The sequence below is a fragment of the Ostrinia furnacalis genome, unplaced genomic scaffold (assembly GCF_004193835.3).
Source record: "Ostrinia furnacalis isolate ACB-3 unplaced genomic scaffold, ASM419383v2 OfSCF6787, whole genome shotgun sequence".
Lineage (NCBI taxonomy): Eukaryota > Metazoa > Arthropoda > Insecta > Lepidoptera > Crambidae > Ostrinia > Ostrinia furnacalis.
Genome location: NW_021137026.1, coordinates 382,964 through 399,634, shown reverse-complemented (window position 1 = coordinate 399,634; position 16,671 = coordinate 382,964). Strand labels below are relative to the sequence as shown.

The following is a 16,671-nucleotide window of genomic DNA, read 5'->3' as shown; positions in this document are numbered from 1 at the left end:
CCTCAATAATTAACTTTTTAAAAAAATAAAACCGACTTCAAATGCGTGAACACAAAAAAAAACTAAAAATTAAAAATATTCCGTATAAAAAAGTTCATCCCCAATTTTCCACCCTTGGGGGTGAAATATTTTCTTCAAATTCGCATGAAACCACCCTTTTGATAATACCTATTCAACAAAAAAATAATCGTTCAAATTGATTTATTCGGCGGAGATATTGCGTATAAAAAAGTTCATCCCCAATTTTCCACCCTTGGGGGTTGTTTTTTCTATTATTAAATTTAAATAGGACCACCCTTGAGGTATTACCTATACGCCGAAAAAAGATTTGTTCAAATCGGTTCATAATTGGCGGAGTTATCGCGTAACAAACATAGAAAAAAAAACAAAACATACGGGTCGAATTGAGAACCTCCTCCTTTTTTTAAGTCGGTTGAAAATAGTTTGTATGTGAGTTTTGTTCTAAGTCTAGAGGGTATTCTCAGGAAAATTCCTTGCTTTCGAAAATCATAATAATATCTCTTTCTTACAAACAAATATTATCATCGAATTAATTACCTTTATAAGCTTAGTAGGTACAAAAAGTTATAATAACTTCTGTTAAAAAATGAGGATTGCGTAGCAGAACGTTACGACGCACAGTGATTCGAGTAGAACAAGCTAGCTGGACAATATTATTTTTTTACTTTAATGGGTTTAATACACGCATTACTTACTTTTTTGTGCAATTTAAGATTAATTAGGCTTGTTATTATAATTATTATAGGTAGGTTTGAAAAAAAAATTTTTTTGGTAATAAAATATTAATTTCCTAAAATCAAGAGAAACAGACTAAAAAGGAAAGAAGAAACTAACTTTACAGTATAATAATAATTGGTCTTATGATGTGTTATGTGTTAAAGCATGAAATTCCCGTTTTTTATGGAGAATTTAATGAAAATCAATTTTTCGATATAAACATTTTTGCGATTTATATGGAACAAAGAATCTCAGTTTTTTTTAATTTAGTGGGTAGACTGGGACAACATTAATGACTTGCCAAGTTGCTGTGGCCAGCAGACATTTGCGCTGCAGCTTCAGCAGCCAATATCAGTTCTCAAGTACTTCTTGAGGAAATGAGGTCTAAAAGTCTTCTTCTTTTCGTCTTTTTGCTGGACTCGTCGAACTCCTTGAGTGGTCGTCCAGGTGTAGAATCTTTCGACGTGGAAGACTGAACTTTATGAACAGAAACATGTAACACTATGGCTCCGGGAATCCACTCAGTTTTGTTTTTCATGAAGCGTTCCCTGTTTTGCCGTATTTCGTCCATTGAAATGAAATTGAAATGCGACTGATGCTATTCTTCAACTCTCTCAGCAAATTTTCGTGATCCCAATACATCACATTTTGAGAATATAAATTAAAAATCATGCTATTCTGGTCACTTTTTCAATGTTTTAATCATTAATCAAAAAACTTGATTTTTTATTAATCTGAAAAAATAAAATTGTTGTGCAAAAGTGTGCAAACTGAAACTGGTATATTTGAATACTAGAGGGTTACAGCTACAATATATATAAATTCCAGACTGGGGTCAAGTGGGGGCATACAACTTCTAGTCTTCCAAACATAAAATTTTGAGAAAAATATAAAGGTCAACATTTCGCCATAGTTTTTAAAACTATGTGCATTATTATGCACCTTATTGTACAGAAAATAAAAAGTACTTACCCTTATCTTCAAAATACATCACACAAATATTTGGTCACCATAGTAAAAAATAATGTCAGGTGTTGTCGAAAGTCGAGCAAAATTAGGAATTAAAAATTACACTATCCTCATATCCTCACTTACCATGTTAATTACTCACGACTAGGTAATTAACAAAGTAAAAAATTGTGGAATCCTTAATGTCTGGGATGTTGTTTATCGTTTTTTATAAACGATAATCAGAAATTCAACAATGACTTTTGTCCAGCTAGCTTGTTCTACACGAATCACAGTGCGACGCGACGACTCAATAACAGTTTAAAAAAATATTAAATCCTTTTCGAATCAATTTTTCTTATGTATGTTTCAAGAAACACGAAATTTCGTAGAACGAAACGCAGCAGATGAGTGAAGTCCTAATGTCAAAATTCAAAACATCAGTGAAGTTCGCGCGTGTGTGGGAACGATGGCCCTCCGATCTGTGATATCGTCGCGAATCCCTATGGTTATAATATTAGGTGCAACAGGAACTGGAAAAACTAAGTTGAGTGTTGAATTAGCGAAAAAGTTTGGGACGGAGATCATCAGCGCTGATTCTATGCAGGTAAGTGACTTGTTTTCAAAACATAACCTCAAAATGTAACATTGTTATTTACCGTATGATTCTTTCAAATTTTTCTTGTTTCTGCTATACCGTTTAAACTGTGTCAGATAATAGTATACATTTTAATCGCAATTTTTTATATCTACTCGGCAATCACCACTTATTTGTATCATAACAGCTGATACAATTCTAACCTACAATAATAATTAAACATGTATTAATGGATAATGTTTATAATTTACAGCAAAGAAAAATCACGATACAAATAATAACATTCGAAATGAAGAAAAAGTAGTATTTAATTTCGCTAGTTAAGTGTGCAATAAAATATAAATAGTCAGGTTGATTGTCAAAATATTATTTTTAACGGCAATTATTTTGTCTGAATTATAAACATAATATTTACAAATCTGTTTAAATTTAATTCTGTAATATTTCCAATCAAACCATGTCCGTCTTATTGGATTTACCTTTCTTGTAGGAGAAGCAACGGATATTCATAAAAAGGCTTACAAATAGAATATTGTCCAAATAATTAATTATTAATCTGGTTTTGGAAAATGTAAATAATGTTACTTTTTAAATATTTTGGTCAATGTATTTATAAAAGCCTATACAGATAAGATAACTTGTCAATTTATTTATCAATTAAATATTATCATAATTAAATAATCTGATAATCAATGATCAATTTAATTGATTTGCATCTACATAGTATTTATTTCCTATTATTATTCTTCTTAAAAATCATAAATATTATAGGACGCTATTTAAAATGTTATTATTCTATTATGAAATTTAATGTTACCAACCAAATGAACTAATTGGAACTAAGAGACGCTTAATGCAAGTAAGTTGAAGAAAATGTTTAACACACACATTTTTATAACACAACTCTCTTATAAGATTGCTGTTGAAACAAATAAAGATTGTGAACAAATTGAATTTCTATATTATAAGTGTAGTATATCTGATCTAGTTCGTACCGTGTGTGATATTTTTAACAATATTATGATTAATTTGAAATATGAAACAGGGGTAATGTACATAATTAAATAATTAATTAAGCAATGCCTACATAGAGTTAAATTGCTGAAAATTAGCCACTGACATTTATTCATACTTAAAATTAATTTTTAAAAATAAGTATTTCCCAATTGTATTTCATGTCTTAAAATAATAAGCTAACAAAATTACCTTTTTGGAATAACAATATTGTACCTAATTATTATATTATTACCAAATAAATTAATTTTGAATTTTAATAAGTTTTATGATATAAACGTAACTTACTGAAGTTACACAATATGTAACTTGATTGAGTCATAATATTATTATGTAAAATTATGCAAGTTTAGTTCAGTACTTTATTAAAGGGAAATTTTCTCCTTGAAAAATACAATTTACTTGTAATATCATTAAACCGTAGAATATTGTGATTTTCCATAAACCATAGAATCCAACTGCAGTGGAAGTGCATTAATGTTTTGGGTGCAAATGATAATGGACACAACTCGAGCATTTCCTATTGCGCTCAGCGTAAGTCGATCAAAACAATTTTTTACTTCAATAGGCTGGTAGTTGTTGTAGTAATAAATCTCTAAACCAAATTAATGATGAGCAACTTTTTGCTGATAGATCAATGGACCATTAATAAAGATAAAAATAGAATCGCCCACTCAATTTATTGGTACATTCATATGTATTCTTTCAAGTTATTAATTTTATTATAGTACGGTCTCAATAAAAAAGTTTGTAATTGGATTTTTTCTTTTTTTTTCAGTGACTATACTGAGACTAATAAATGTTATTCTGGTGTTAAAATGTTAACAGTTATTTCAGGTTTTTCGTATTAAATTAAAATAAATATCCTATTATTAAGGTTAAAAAAGTTAAGGAATATCATTTACTACTATTAATTACTTAATATGATAGATTAAAGTCAATGTTTTTTTAACTAATCCACATTTATTTATTTATTTTCGCTTTTTCCATAGTTCTGCCTGGATGGTTTCTGTTATCTATAGAAACTATAGAAAGTCTTTTTAATGCTCTTGTACCTGTAATACACAATAAATAATACCTACTAATCTTGCTTTGTCTTATTGGAAAATCTGATAAAGTTAATCTCAAAATTTCGGTTGCCCTACCTAGAAAACGAAGCCTGGACGAGTCTAGAAAGTTGCAGCATTAGTGAACTGTCTGTATTAGATAGCGTATAGAAATAGCCATACATCTTAATCATAAATCAGCCAGAAATACTCATATTCGCGAAAAAATATCCGGTCACGTCATATCTAAGACTGTGGTACAGTCGGCGGCCAGTCAAGGTGAACATTGTACCCCTTATGTAGTTGTGTTAAGAGTTATTTAGCAATCAATAATGTATAGTCTGATGTGTACCTACATGCAACATTCGACATACGTCACGACTCACGAGTCGAATTTGATGCGAGTGCAACGACCCGGGACCTTGAACACGAGACACCTGTACAGCCAAAATCCAAGGTCCCTTCCATGCGCAATGAACATGAACATAGTTTCAGCTTTATTCGCACTTCAGTTGGATTTAAAACTATATTCTATATGTAGGTATTAAGAAATTTGTGTTAGTAAAAAAATTAAAAGAATAACTAGGTACCTACTTAAGGCATAGTTCTCTCTCAGACTCGATCGGACTTTGTCATCAATATCCAGTTTTTCGTAAAAATCCGCCAAAGTCAAAAAATTGTAGCTATGGATTTAGCTTGAAAGTAAAAATATTTACTATTCTTATATTACTTTTCGTGTACCTATATGACATTCATGGTCCCTAATTCACTCTAACATTTTGTTGTTATCCATCTATCTAAACACCTCGTTCCCCACTGCTGGGTTTTGATCACCTCTCACTCGCCACCGCCACATCTAACGGTCGTCTGTCAATCTTTTCCAGACCAGCCATTCGCAACTAATCGTACTTTCATAGGTATCATGCTTATTCGATCTCTACTTTTATATCTTCAGCTTATCTAGCAGAAGGGAGAAATTCTCTAATTTTTAAGTGACCCTTATGAAAACAAAATTCCTATTGTAGTACCATAGGTAACTTAAAAATTCACAAGGAGAAATCCACATTTCACTCCCTTTTCTCAGTTTTTTTTACAACGATTCTATAAGGGACTACTGTGTCTGTGTTTTTCTATTTTAATTTTGGCGAAAAGGCAGATGGACGATTATTAATACGGATCTTGGAAAATATTAGCTAGGAACCATCACAAACTTTGAAGCCTACAATCAATCAAATAAACCTACCGTAACCAACCATACATGTAGAATGAAACCCACAATAAATACCGGTATGCCATGGTTGTCAGATCTTATCAGTCGCCATAAAGTCCCGCCTCATATGGCTCACGTAACTACGAGATACCACCACAGGCACTTACCAGGATATTTGCATACAGAGACAAAAACTATAATCTGTAGCCCCTGGCGGTTCTGCGATTTCACACAGCTATGAAATTAAGTCACCAAAAAAACTATGATGCCAATAAGAATGGCAGTTCAAATTTCAAATTTCTGATTCAAATAAGAATCATCTCATAAATGCTGGCAGAAAATCAAAAAGTTTTCAAAAAAGAGCTCCGGCAAAGTAAGCGATTTGAAACTTTTACATCAGCTATTTAAGTAGGTGATAAGTCCCCAAAAGGACCAAAATGATTCCAATAAGAATCTTGGAGAATACCGTTCAAATACGTCCGTACCGTCCTGATTCGAATAAGAAACGCAGCTACATCAGAATCGCTAGTGCTGGTTGTAAATAAAAAAAAGTTTCACAAAAATAGTTCCGACAACGCAATTTGAAATTAGAAAGAAAGATAAACTGAAGGTCAATGTCAATACCCTGGCGGAGTGGCGAGAACAATCGCAAGCGCAAGAATTTCGCCACCCGCGTTATGATGTCCGAGTTTGTCTACGTTATATAACGCGGCCGAGAGATGCCGGCCAACCTTCGCACAGGTCGCTGCCGTCGCAGTATATGTGTGGTGAGCAGATCAAACGAATTGAAAGAAAGAAAGAAAGAAAGAAAGAAACATTTATTGCCATGGACATCACAAAAGACAAAAGATGTGAAATAAAAAAAAAGCAATTAAGACAGAGGTGACATAAAACGTACAATGAATGAGCAAGTAAACTAAGCAGTCGCACAGCGATGCCCATCGCAATGGGACCCCACTCAGCATATGCCGTGGCCCCCGGTGAGGGAAGCCACGACGCTGGTTTTCAGTGTGCCCCATGCCGAGTGAGAGTCACGGACACTAACCTATACTGCATAAAATATACATACATAAATAATAATAATAGTGCGCGTATAAATTTTAAGTGTAAATACAGACGTAGTAGAAAATAATAATATACGATATAGACGAAGTAGAAAAGATGTGATAAGATATTTATAAATAAAAAGATAATATTTAAAAAACAAAACTGTGTGTGTGTACATAATAATAATAATAAATTGTAATGTATTAAAGTGCGTTTGTGTATACTGTGATTGTGTGTGTCTCGACGTCCGCAAAACAGTCTACTCTCGATCGATCGAATCATTCTGCGTGGTTGTGGCTCTTAGCGTATAATGCGATAATGCGCCTAACGATAATGCTGGCTTCTTAATAGATCGTTTCATCCACGAAGACGCGCCCCACCAATTTTTGGTCGAGGCAAGCGTGGTGTGCGGGGAGTTTGATCCGAGCAATCCGAGCGTCATTATTGTAGTGTGCGTGCACTCATGGATAATTTAGCGTGTACCGATAACACTCAAACAATAGCAGAAGAATGGTGAGGCGCGTCTCGCGTCTTCGCGGATGAAACTATCTATGCTATAGACATGGTTTATGAAGAAAGTTATTGTTTGCAAAGTTTGTGATTGCTATCAGAATCTCATTTAGATCTTTGCACAGGAATCTGCCGACACAATATCTGAGGAGATCAATTGCTCTTAGTGGTTTTACCAGTGGTAATGCAGACTTCTTAACTACTAGACGTGTTGCCCTGCTGAACTAGTATAGACTAGACACTTCTAAGGACTATTAGAAGTGATGTTTTGAACTGGAATTTTGCTCACAAAGTTTGAGATTGCTATCAGAATCTCATTCAGTCGATTGCTAACTAGCAAGAGAAGCAGATGTGCTGCGAAGCAGTTAATTTGACATTGTTTTACATGCACATTTTGGGCATCTACTGTGTATTCCACGATCTTATTGCTTATTTATTTGATATTTCAAACAATTTATTCTAATAAGACTGCTAATTCTAATCAGAAACGTAGTTCTTTTCCCTAGCAAAACTAAAACAAAAATCTAGCGACTTCTCTATATTTCGTTTAGTTTTAAAGAGTTATTGTTGTGGTAATTTATTTATCCTCAGATTGGTTATTATTAATTACTAGCTTTCCGCCCGCGGCTTCGCCCGCGTGGAATTTTGTCTGTCACAGAAAAACTTTATCGCGCGCGTCCCTGTTTCAAAAACCGGGATAAAAACTATCCTATGTTCTTTCCCGGGACTCAAACTATATCTATGCCAAATTTCATCAAAATCGGTTGCGAGGTTTAAGCGGGAAAGCGTAACAGACAGACAGACAGACAGACAGACAGACAGACAGACAGACAGAGTTACTTTCGCATTTATAATATTAGTTGGGATAGAATACCTATCCATATTCCTTAATTGTATTCCAAAAACTAAATCATTATTGGAAACGAAGACGTTTTGGTGTAGAGGTGCTACATCCAACTCCACGGTCGATGATCAATCATTGCTAGAATTTTTATACGTTATAAATGATTAATGTTTACATTCAGTGCAGATATCTAAAATTAACGTTCCTCTTAAAGAATTGTTTGTTCATGCAAGTTAATTTGGCGCCGTTTTTATAATTGTTTTGTTCTGCGATTCTAATTACATCATGGATTTCTGATGTTGAATCTGAACGCAGACCGAGGTTCACGTCTCAGGTTAGTACATTTTGTTTGGAATTCTGAGGACATTATATTTAGTGCTATATCGTAAATGTATTGCGTGTCCAATAATTTGACTGCGTGTGATTTATCACATTAGCATAAACATGTTATTTTTCTGTATCTAAGCGTGCTTGTATGGGCATAAATTTTGTGTTATTGATAATGTTTATTAACGTAAGGAAGGACTTGTGTGATTTGATATTTCTGAAATAACGCGAAGCTTATTTTTGTGATTGTGCTTTCTAATGAATTAAACCTATGTCTAGAATTCTTATTGGATCTTTTTTGAGACGTTTTATCTACAAACGTTTTTGTGTATTCTGACTTAAAATGATGATGAGTGACTGCATTCATTATATTACTTACAAAGGACTTGATTTATAACTTTTTAATTTATTTATTTAGTGAAATTATACTGTCTTGTTGGAAACATATGGTACTATGTCAATAAGTGTCATCATTAGAAATTCAAAAGATATTCATAAAAATAAAAGATGCACAGAAAAATAATGTACAGGAATATCAATTAATATATCGCTAAGCACTATGAATTCTTATTTATTGTTACTAAATTATATTTCCGACCTGCATCCAGCGCCTTCCCGCTACCTTTATGAGGTCTTCGGTTCACCTTGTGGGTGGACGTCCTTCGCTGCGCTTTCCGGTGATTTCCGGCCATTGTGGAAATCATTGGAGGAGGCCTATGTTCAGCATTGGACGTATGGGCCATAGGGCTGAAAATGATGATGATAATGATGAAATGATATTTTGCAACAAATATTAGTTAGTCTGATGTGCTGTCGACTACTAATGATATCAATCAATCGAGTTTAACATGATTTACCTTATCATCGGATTTGTTACCTTCGCCAACACCTGATTATTGAACAGTTTCATAGTAGCCTTGGAATATGGTAAATTTGACCATAAATGTGTCGTTATGTTAATACATCTGGATTTCATAAAGACCTTTGGAACATCTTACAATTTGTTATATTTAACCAAATAGGTATTAGTTTGTGGTGACCCAGAATGTTTTTATTGTTATTCATATGTAGGTATCACCATATTTGCGAATGAAAGTGACAGTTTGAATACCTTCGTTAATTTATTGTTTTTACAGCTCGTTGCGTATTTAACTCCAAAATTCTTTCATTTTGTAATAGTGATTTTGTAGTAGATATTGATAGGTGTATAATTAATTGATGCAAAGTTTTTTTTATAATAATGGGACACTCAAGGACTACGTTGATGGTCTACTTGCAAGCAAGCAAGAGCAGGAAAGCAAGATACATAGATCCTTATTACCGTATCGAATGATAATATGATATCGGTAATCAAATTTGTCGCACGGAGATGTCAAAAAATACCATAAGACAAGTCATAGTTGTCTTTAACACAAAGCAGTCCGCCAAGGTTATTACGGATTCGTCTAAGCCATTATTTCAATGTCGTCACGTTTCCTTAAAGTTTTGCGTAATGTGGAAATTTTTATACCAAATTTTAATTCGACAATAGTGTCTGACAAATATTTAGTTGAACAGATGTTTATGAAATTGTTATTTTAGGTCTGTCTACAATGAAAACTGGTCAAATGCAGTTACCACAGAATTCGCTTAGGCAAATAAAACTCATTCCACCTTGAAATTATTTAACTTTGAATACTATTTAACTTAATCGCAGGTGGTGCCTTTGACGTCATAACTAAATATTTGCATAGACTTTATGTATTTTTTTCCTCAATAGTAACAGTCAATACATAATTTTAATTTAAGGAAAGTGAAAACGTTAATTAGGTACTTTGGCGCCTTTTAAATGTAAATTTATTTTACCACACTAGTATCGGTTTAAGAGATTTCTTGTATTTTGGATTATAAGTTTTCCAATATTTAAATAATACAGGTAATTGAGCGCATTTTTATTAGGCTAAACCTATGGCGTTTTAGAAAATGAATGGATAACAATTTCTCTAATTTTGATTCAGTTGAAAAAAAAAAGAAATGAAATAAGCCTTCACAAAAACAGTTCACTAGCTCTATTTTGGAAACATACAAAATATTTGAAGAGATACAGATGCAATATTCTTTATAGTTTATACTATCAGTCTATTAATAAATTCATAGACCATTATGCCCAAAATATAAAACAATAAAGTTCCAAAACTTTAGCGCGCAATACGCAGCGTCTGCGCACCGCGCGTATACGTCGCAAATTCGGCAACCGGCAGGTTCTGTTTGCATTCCGGCGAGTTCGACGTCTCGCCCAAGGCTGCGCGCACCCGCCGGTGCCTCGCGCGGCGCAGGCGCCCTTGTACTTGACATGTGTGCCGTTTTGGTGATATTGCGCGAATTCTGAAACTATTAATGAGTAATGCCGTGTGGTGACGGCAGAGTAGAATACATTTCTCACCAACCCCTACTCTTCCCACGGGCGACAAAGAGGCGACTTAGGGACTACACATCAAACAGAGAACGGGCAGCAGCGCTCTCTGAAAAACATCAATCTTTTAAACTGCGATCTCCAACTCGCCTGCCAAACGTGGAGATTATGGCAAAACCCTCCACTATAGTGGAGGAGGCTCATAGTCCAGCAGTAGACTGTAAAGGGCTTTTGATGATAATGAGTAAGGAATAAGGAAATTAAAGAATAACGCCGTATATGGGCATTATACCTTACTTACCTAAGTCTGTCGCCATAACAAAAATGTTAACAGCATTGTTGTGTTCCTGCAGTTAGAGGTAAGATAGCCAGTTCCTCCGTGATTGAGGATTCCGGGTGAAGCTCGCTTCCACATTCGGCCTGATCGTCACTTACCATCAGGTGAGATACAGGCCAAGAGCCTCCTCGTTGTGGATAAAAAAAAACATAGGCCCCACTAGGTGGACTGACGATCTGGTGAAGGTCGCGGGTGGTTCCTGGATGCGGGCGGCGCAGGACCGGTCTTTGTGGAAATCCTTGGGGAAGGCTTTTCTTCAGCAGTGGACGTCATTCGGCTGAAGCGAACGATGGGCATTATATTCTGAGTTTATAAGTTTCATTTCCATACGTATCATGTCTGCTTCATCAACCCTTCTGTAATTCGTAGACTCTAAATTTTAGTTTCAAAATCGCACTGTTATTAGAACCTACTTAAGATTCGCATCATGTTTAGATTGTGTGTCGTCTGTCTGTACCACAGAAACGATACCTACTATTATCATCAGTGTACTGTGTACACACAATTTTGACCACTGGTAGGACAGCGACGGTCAAATCACCAGCTATTTAAAGATGTCTGAAGGTCCATAAGAAAAATTTCCTGACAGTCTTGTTTTTCCAAAATATTTTCGCTTCGATTTTCAAAGAATAAATACATTTATTTTGGTTTCATGATGACGACAATAGACAAAAGTGACGCTAATGTAAATTTAGTCATATTTTTCGCGCAAAAGTTAAAAATGTTATTAATGAATATCTTAAATCTTGATAGCTTTATGATCCAGTAAGGCTTGACCCTTAAACGCATTTGTTTTCACTCTGCGTAAGAAAATATACAAAACGGATTGTTTTCAGGCCAAATGAGACAATTTCCGAAGTCCGTAACCCTGTCATCTTCCATTACAAAAAATGGCGGGGATTATCTCAAGATTCAAGAGCTTTTTTAAGAAATACCGAGACTACTATGACATAGCTATGTCCATAATTTGTAGAAATCGGCTGTTAGTGTCCATTAATTTGGAGAGCGAAATGTTTTTTGTGACTACAAGCTCCCTTTGGCTAATAGTCATTTAGAAAAATCTTTAGGTTTTGGGTTGAGTTAAGCCCAGTGTGATGAGTGTAAGCCAAACCCTCCCTTTTGCCTTTGCTAATTAAGTAGAGGGTGGTCCTGCTGTTCGTTCGTTTCAGCCGAAAGACGTCCACTGCTGGACAAAGGCCTCCCCCAAGGATTTCTAGAGGTCCTGTTGTAGTGGGGACAATTTACGTCGAACTCGGTAGTTCTCTTTACCACTACCAAGCATCCTCGGCAAGTCCAAGTTTTTTTGACACCGACACCATTGGGCTATTGCTGATGATGACGATTCTCACAATAACGCGTTACATAACTAATTCCACCAGCCCCCTTCCGTCATCGGGGAACCAGACGCAGGTTAGCGTAGGTACCATCCCTATATTGTTGACATTCCACCAGCTCGTACTAAGCGTTTCGATGACTCTTTTATAATGCGAACAGCTAGGGACTGTAATTCGCAGCCTGGTGCTGTCTTTCCCCAAGACTATAATCCGGGCATTTTCAAGGCGAGAGTGAATAGGCACTTACAGGGCAGATATGTACCATCCTAGACTGCATCCCACTTAACATCAGGTGTGATTGTGGTCAAATAACTGCCTTGTTAAGCATAAAAAAAAATATCTACGCAGACTGATGTTTGAGGGTAAGCAAACGTGCGATCCGGGTGCACAACGTGGTATCTACCTCAGACAAATTAATTATTTATCTTTACTATAATTAGCTTGTTAGTCTAGTATTTTGGTAAGTCTATAAACAAACACTGTATCTGTTTCATATCTGACTCATTAATCGTCTCATGTAGACACGCCCATACAGCTGATTCATACGTACGAGATGAAACAGTTCTATAGCAAAATGATGAATAGTTTTTTCCCCTAGTAGATGGATTGATTGATACACTTTATATCACAGTATTAATGACATGGTTTTTTAAAACGTAAAAAAATGAGTTGTGCATCTTTGACTGATTTTTTTTTATTCCAGCTAAATATTATCCGCAAGGCTAGTAATGTACAGTACAGTCGACAACAACTACATTTTTATTGAAAAATGGCACTTAAACCATCTACATACGATGCAATTGTTTCGCTGTATGTGGCGTCGTACGCTAATGTGTCAGTCACACAACATTACGTGTGAATAGGCTCCTAACTGGAATCATATCCTTGAACCAACTGTTGAATGTTTGGTAACTTTGAACTCAATTTCATCAAAAACTAACCATAAAACTTCTATGGGGCCCTTTTAAGTGATTAGTGAAACACGTTTTAATTATGTAAACTACTCGTTTTGTTAACATAATCATGTTTATTTAGAGTATAGTCACGTGCAGATATAATAGGTCATTTTTATTAAAATTTAAGCCTTATTATAAGCGGAATAAATAACGGACAGTATATATTTTTGTGCTCGTGACTGTACCTGTCCGTCAACTGGCAATCTTTAACTTGAAGACAAGTGTATGCTAAAGTTATTTTTATTGGACGTGTTACTTAATATGATTTCTATATGATTTTAATTAATGATGAAAAATCAGGTATCGTTAACTACTCAGCTGTGAATAAATGTTACGCCCCTATTTTCAACGTTTGTTGACAGATTTTTTGTTAACCCACTACTAACTAACTAATACACGTTCTAATTGGACTTTTAGATATCTTATATTTAGGGCTTAGGGTTCCATACTCAAAGGTTCCATACTTAAGGAGGTTCATGAGGCTTGCTTTTCGGAAGGTACGGAACACCTCCTGTGCGAGCCAAACTCGCTTTTGACTGGTTTTTACATTCCTTTCTTATTGCTATAATTTTATTTAACAGTTAACAGTATTTTCCTGCAACTGTAATCTCTGAAAACGTTTCTGCTCGCCGTTTCTTTTTACACAAAATTGAGTCCGATACAAATTGTATTGAAATGTTTGTAATAAGGTTTTAGATTCGCAAAGCAACTAATTCTTCAGCATTCCAGTCCGTCGAGACGTAGACTGATAAAAAAGGTGCATTTAGAGCCAAAGAAATGAGGTAATATTAGGAATATTAAATCTTAGGAGACATATTCGTTTCTTATTCTTATCAAAAGAGACTTTTAATTCAAGGAATATCGAATTTTATTGAATGAAGTGAACCTCGTTTGTACCATTTGAGAATCAAGACAAAAACCTAGTTGTCAAACCTATGATCTGCCATACATCCGCCGCCTGATGTGGCTCAAGCTTAACGTGCCTCTAAAGAAGGCAGTTTAATTCGTTTTCGAACTATCAGCGTGCAAAATAAATATGTAGTTGCAACATATTTATCAAAAATCCATTCTAACGTGTGTCTTCGCACCTTCAGTATCGGTGGATTAGAAAGAAAGAAAGAAAAAAAAGTTCAAAGTATTTTTACAAGTTTGAACCAAAATGGATGGATTAGCCAGCATGAGAAGCATCTTCGACCACTTATTTGAGCTGTGAGCTCTTAACTGATGTTGCTACATTATAAATAAATAATCGGTAAAGTCGGTATCTACTGGCCGAATCGAGATCCGAGGAACGCCGCCACAGAACTATTGTGGTGATTCCACTCGAAATACAAGCATATTATACAATTTAGCTTACCTACCACTACCTAATAACGGACTTCGAACTCCTCCTATGTTCTTCTGATTAATTTCGTTGCGGGTCCAATGACAGTTTAACTTTCCCCCCCGGGACAAACTTGACCTTCATTGGTTGGGTTTTTGTGGCGGTCAAGCTGTATATCCTGGCTACACAGGAGTTGCAGTGGTGGGAACGAGAGGTGGGAATAGTTCCGTGTATTATTACCACTAATAACGCGACAAAAAAAAGTTACCCTGAAACTTATAACTCACATATTAGATTTAGACGTATGGAAGAAAGTACTAACTGCAATGGCGTAATTGTGGATTCCTATCTAGTGACACATGGAGCTGGTGACATCACCTATTCCGCCCATCGCGCTTAACTGGCTCTGTCTACCGTGAATCATGGACAATTTAGGTATAGTTGGACGGGAACAGCTGGTATAGTATTGTTTTGGAGTTGTAGTATCAATTAGGAGTATGCCATTATTTTGTTGGTTTTCCGATTCCGTAGCGTCAATGAGTCCTGTAGCTTATTTTTGTACAGTGATGTTTTTGTGGTTTAGGAAAACTTTCCTATTGTGGCTGTGTGGATTAATTTTTGTGCCTTTATATGTATAAGCTTTTGCCCGCGGCCTTCAACCGCGTGAAATTTCGTTTGTCACAGATAGTCATAAATTATAGCCTATATGTTTTCTGGGTTATAAACAATAATACTGCAAAGTTTCATCAAAATCCGTTCAGTAGTTTTTACGTGAAAGAGTAACAAACATCCAGACATAGACAGTAGGATCTTCAATTTTGAAAAAAAAACATTCCCGTGAAATACCAGATATAACAAAATATCATTAAAGGTTGATCTGGATCTTGATGTCCTTCCAAAATGTGACCGTGTGTGTGAAATCTTAAGGATTAACCTGATATTCACGTCCTAAATGTGAAATCTTAAGTTGAAATTCATACCTACAATATCAGTTTTTGGGATGTATGTCAGTTCAACTGACAGGTCTATCTGACCGTGAATGTTCGGCTTTAGACAAAATACACAAATAATGACTTTTATTAATAGTTCTGTTAGCCCTTTATGACTAATCTTCTATCGTATCATTATCGTCATATTAAGTTTCCCTCCTACAATTGTACAGCATAATGTTGTGATACAAGAGTTGAAAGTGCCTCGGCCTTTCCAAGGTGATCTGACCGATCTAAAATAAAGCATCTCACAGACGGTGTGAACAACCTGTCTCCTCGTGACGGTATAATTAGCGCCGGTGGTCTACCTTTCACAGATTACAAATTTAGCTGTTGACATGCCTTGTTTAGATGCCAGTATTGGGGCACGTTCATATGCGGAACTCGGTGCGGAGCTTGGAATAAATGGAAACGGAAAGTTAGCCTTTTTGTGTTCGTACGCTGTAGTTCATAATTCAGCATAACAACGGATGCTCCTTATCAGTTTGTGGACAAGTTCACGCATGCGCGAAGCTTGCTTAGTTAAACTTCAAGTATCCTCGAAAATTTTGCGCCAGAAGTGCTAAGTCCTACGTGGGTCATGGAATCAGCGCATTCCCTTTTATTAGTGTTAGGTAGATCCACTCCAGACACACATTTACTTGTACTATTGTCATTCGTTTGATTAGACCCACTTACTCCCTGCTTCATGACCTGCTGTAAGCTCATTTGAGGGTTGACTCATACTCCATGGATCTGGATTATCACTTGGCAACTAAAGGAAAAGTTAATTTAAATTAACCAAATCGCAATGTCTGATTGAGAGAAAGTGATTTGTTCGAATCAATTTTACACTTTTTTTGATTCCGAACAATTATTCAATGGATGAAGATATTGAAAGTAAATTAAATCGTTGAAGTCTAGTGCTTAGAAAGTTAAAGCTTGGTATTTAGGATGTCGAGTTCCATTCCCAATGGGGTCAATTTAGAGATGTTTGAGTTGAAGTGCCGCTACTGTGTTTACCTTCCATTTTTCATTGTCGTCATCCAGTAATAAACCACTACACTAGATAAAAGTT

The 16,671-nt window shown here is 35.4% G+C and overlaps 1 protein-coding gene across 1 annotated transcript in view; it reads left to right on the top strand.

The window, feature by feature from the left end:
- The first annotated feature begins 2,127 nt into the window (after nt 1-2,127).
- LOC114362808 (tRNA dimethylallyltransferase) overlaps nt 2,128-16,671 on the top strand; it is a 294,388-nt gene continuing 279,844 nt past the window's right edge. The window contains exon 1 of the mRNA XM_028318344.1: nt 2,128-2,293. Coding sequence (XP_028174145.1) covers nt 2,156-2,293 — 138 coding nt within the window. The 5' untranslated portion in view covers nt 2,128-2,155. The remainder of the gene's footprint in view (nt 2,294-16,671) is intronic.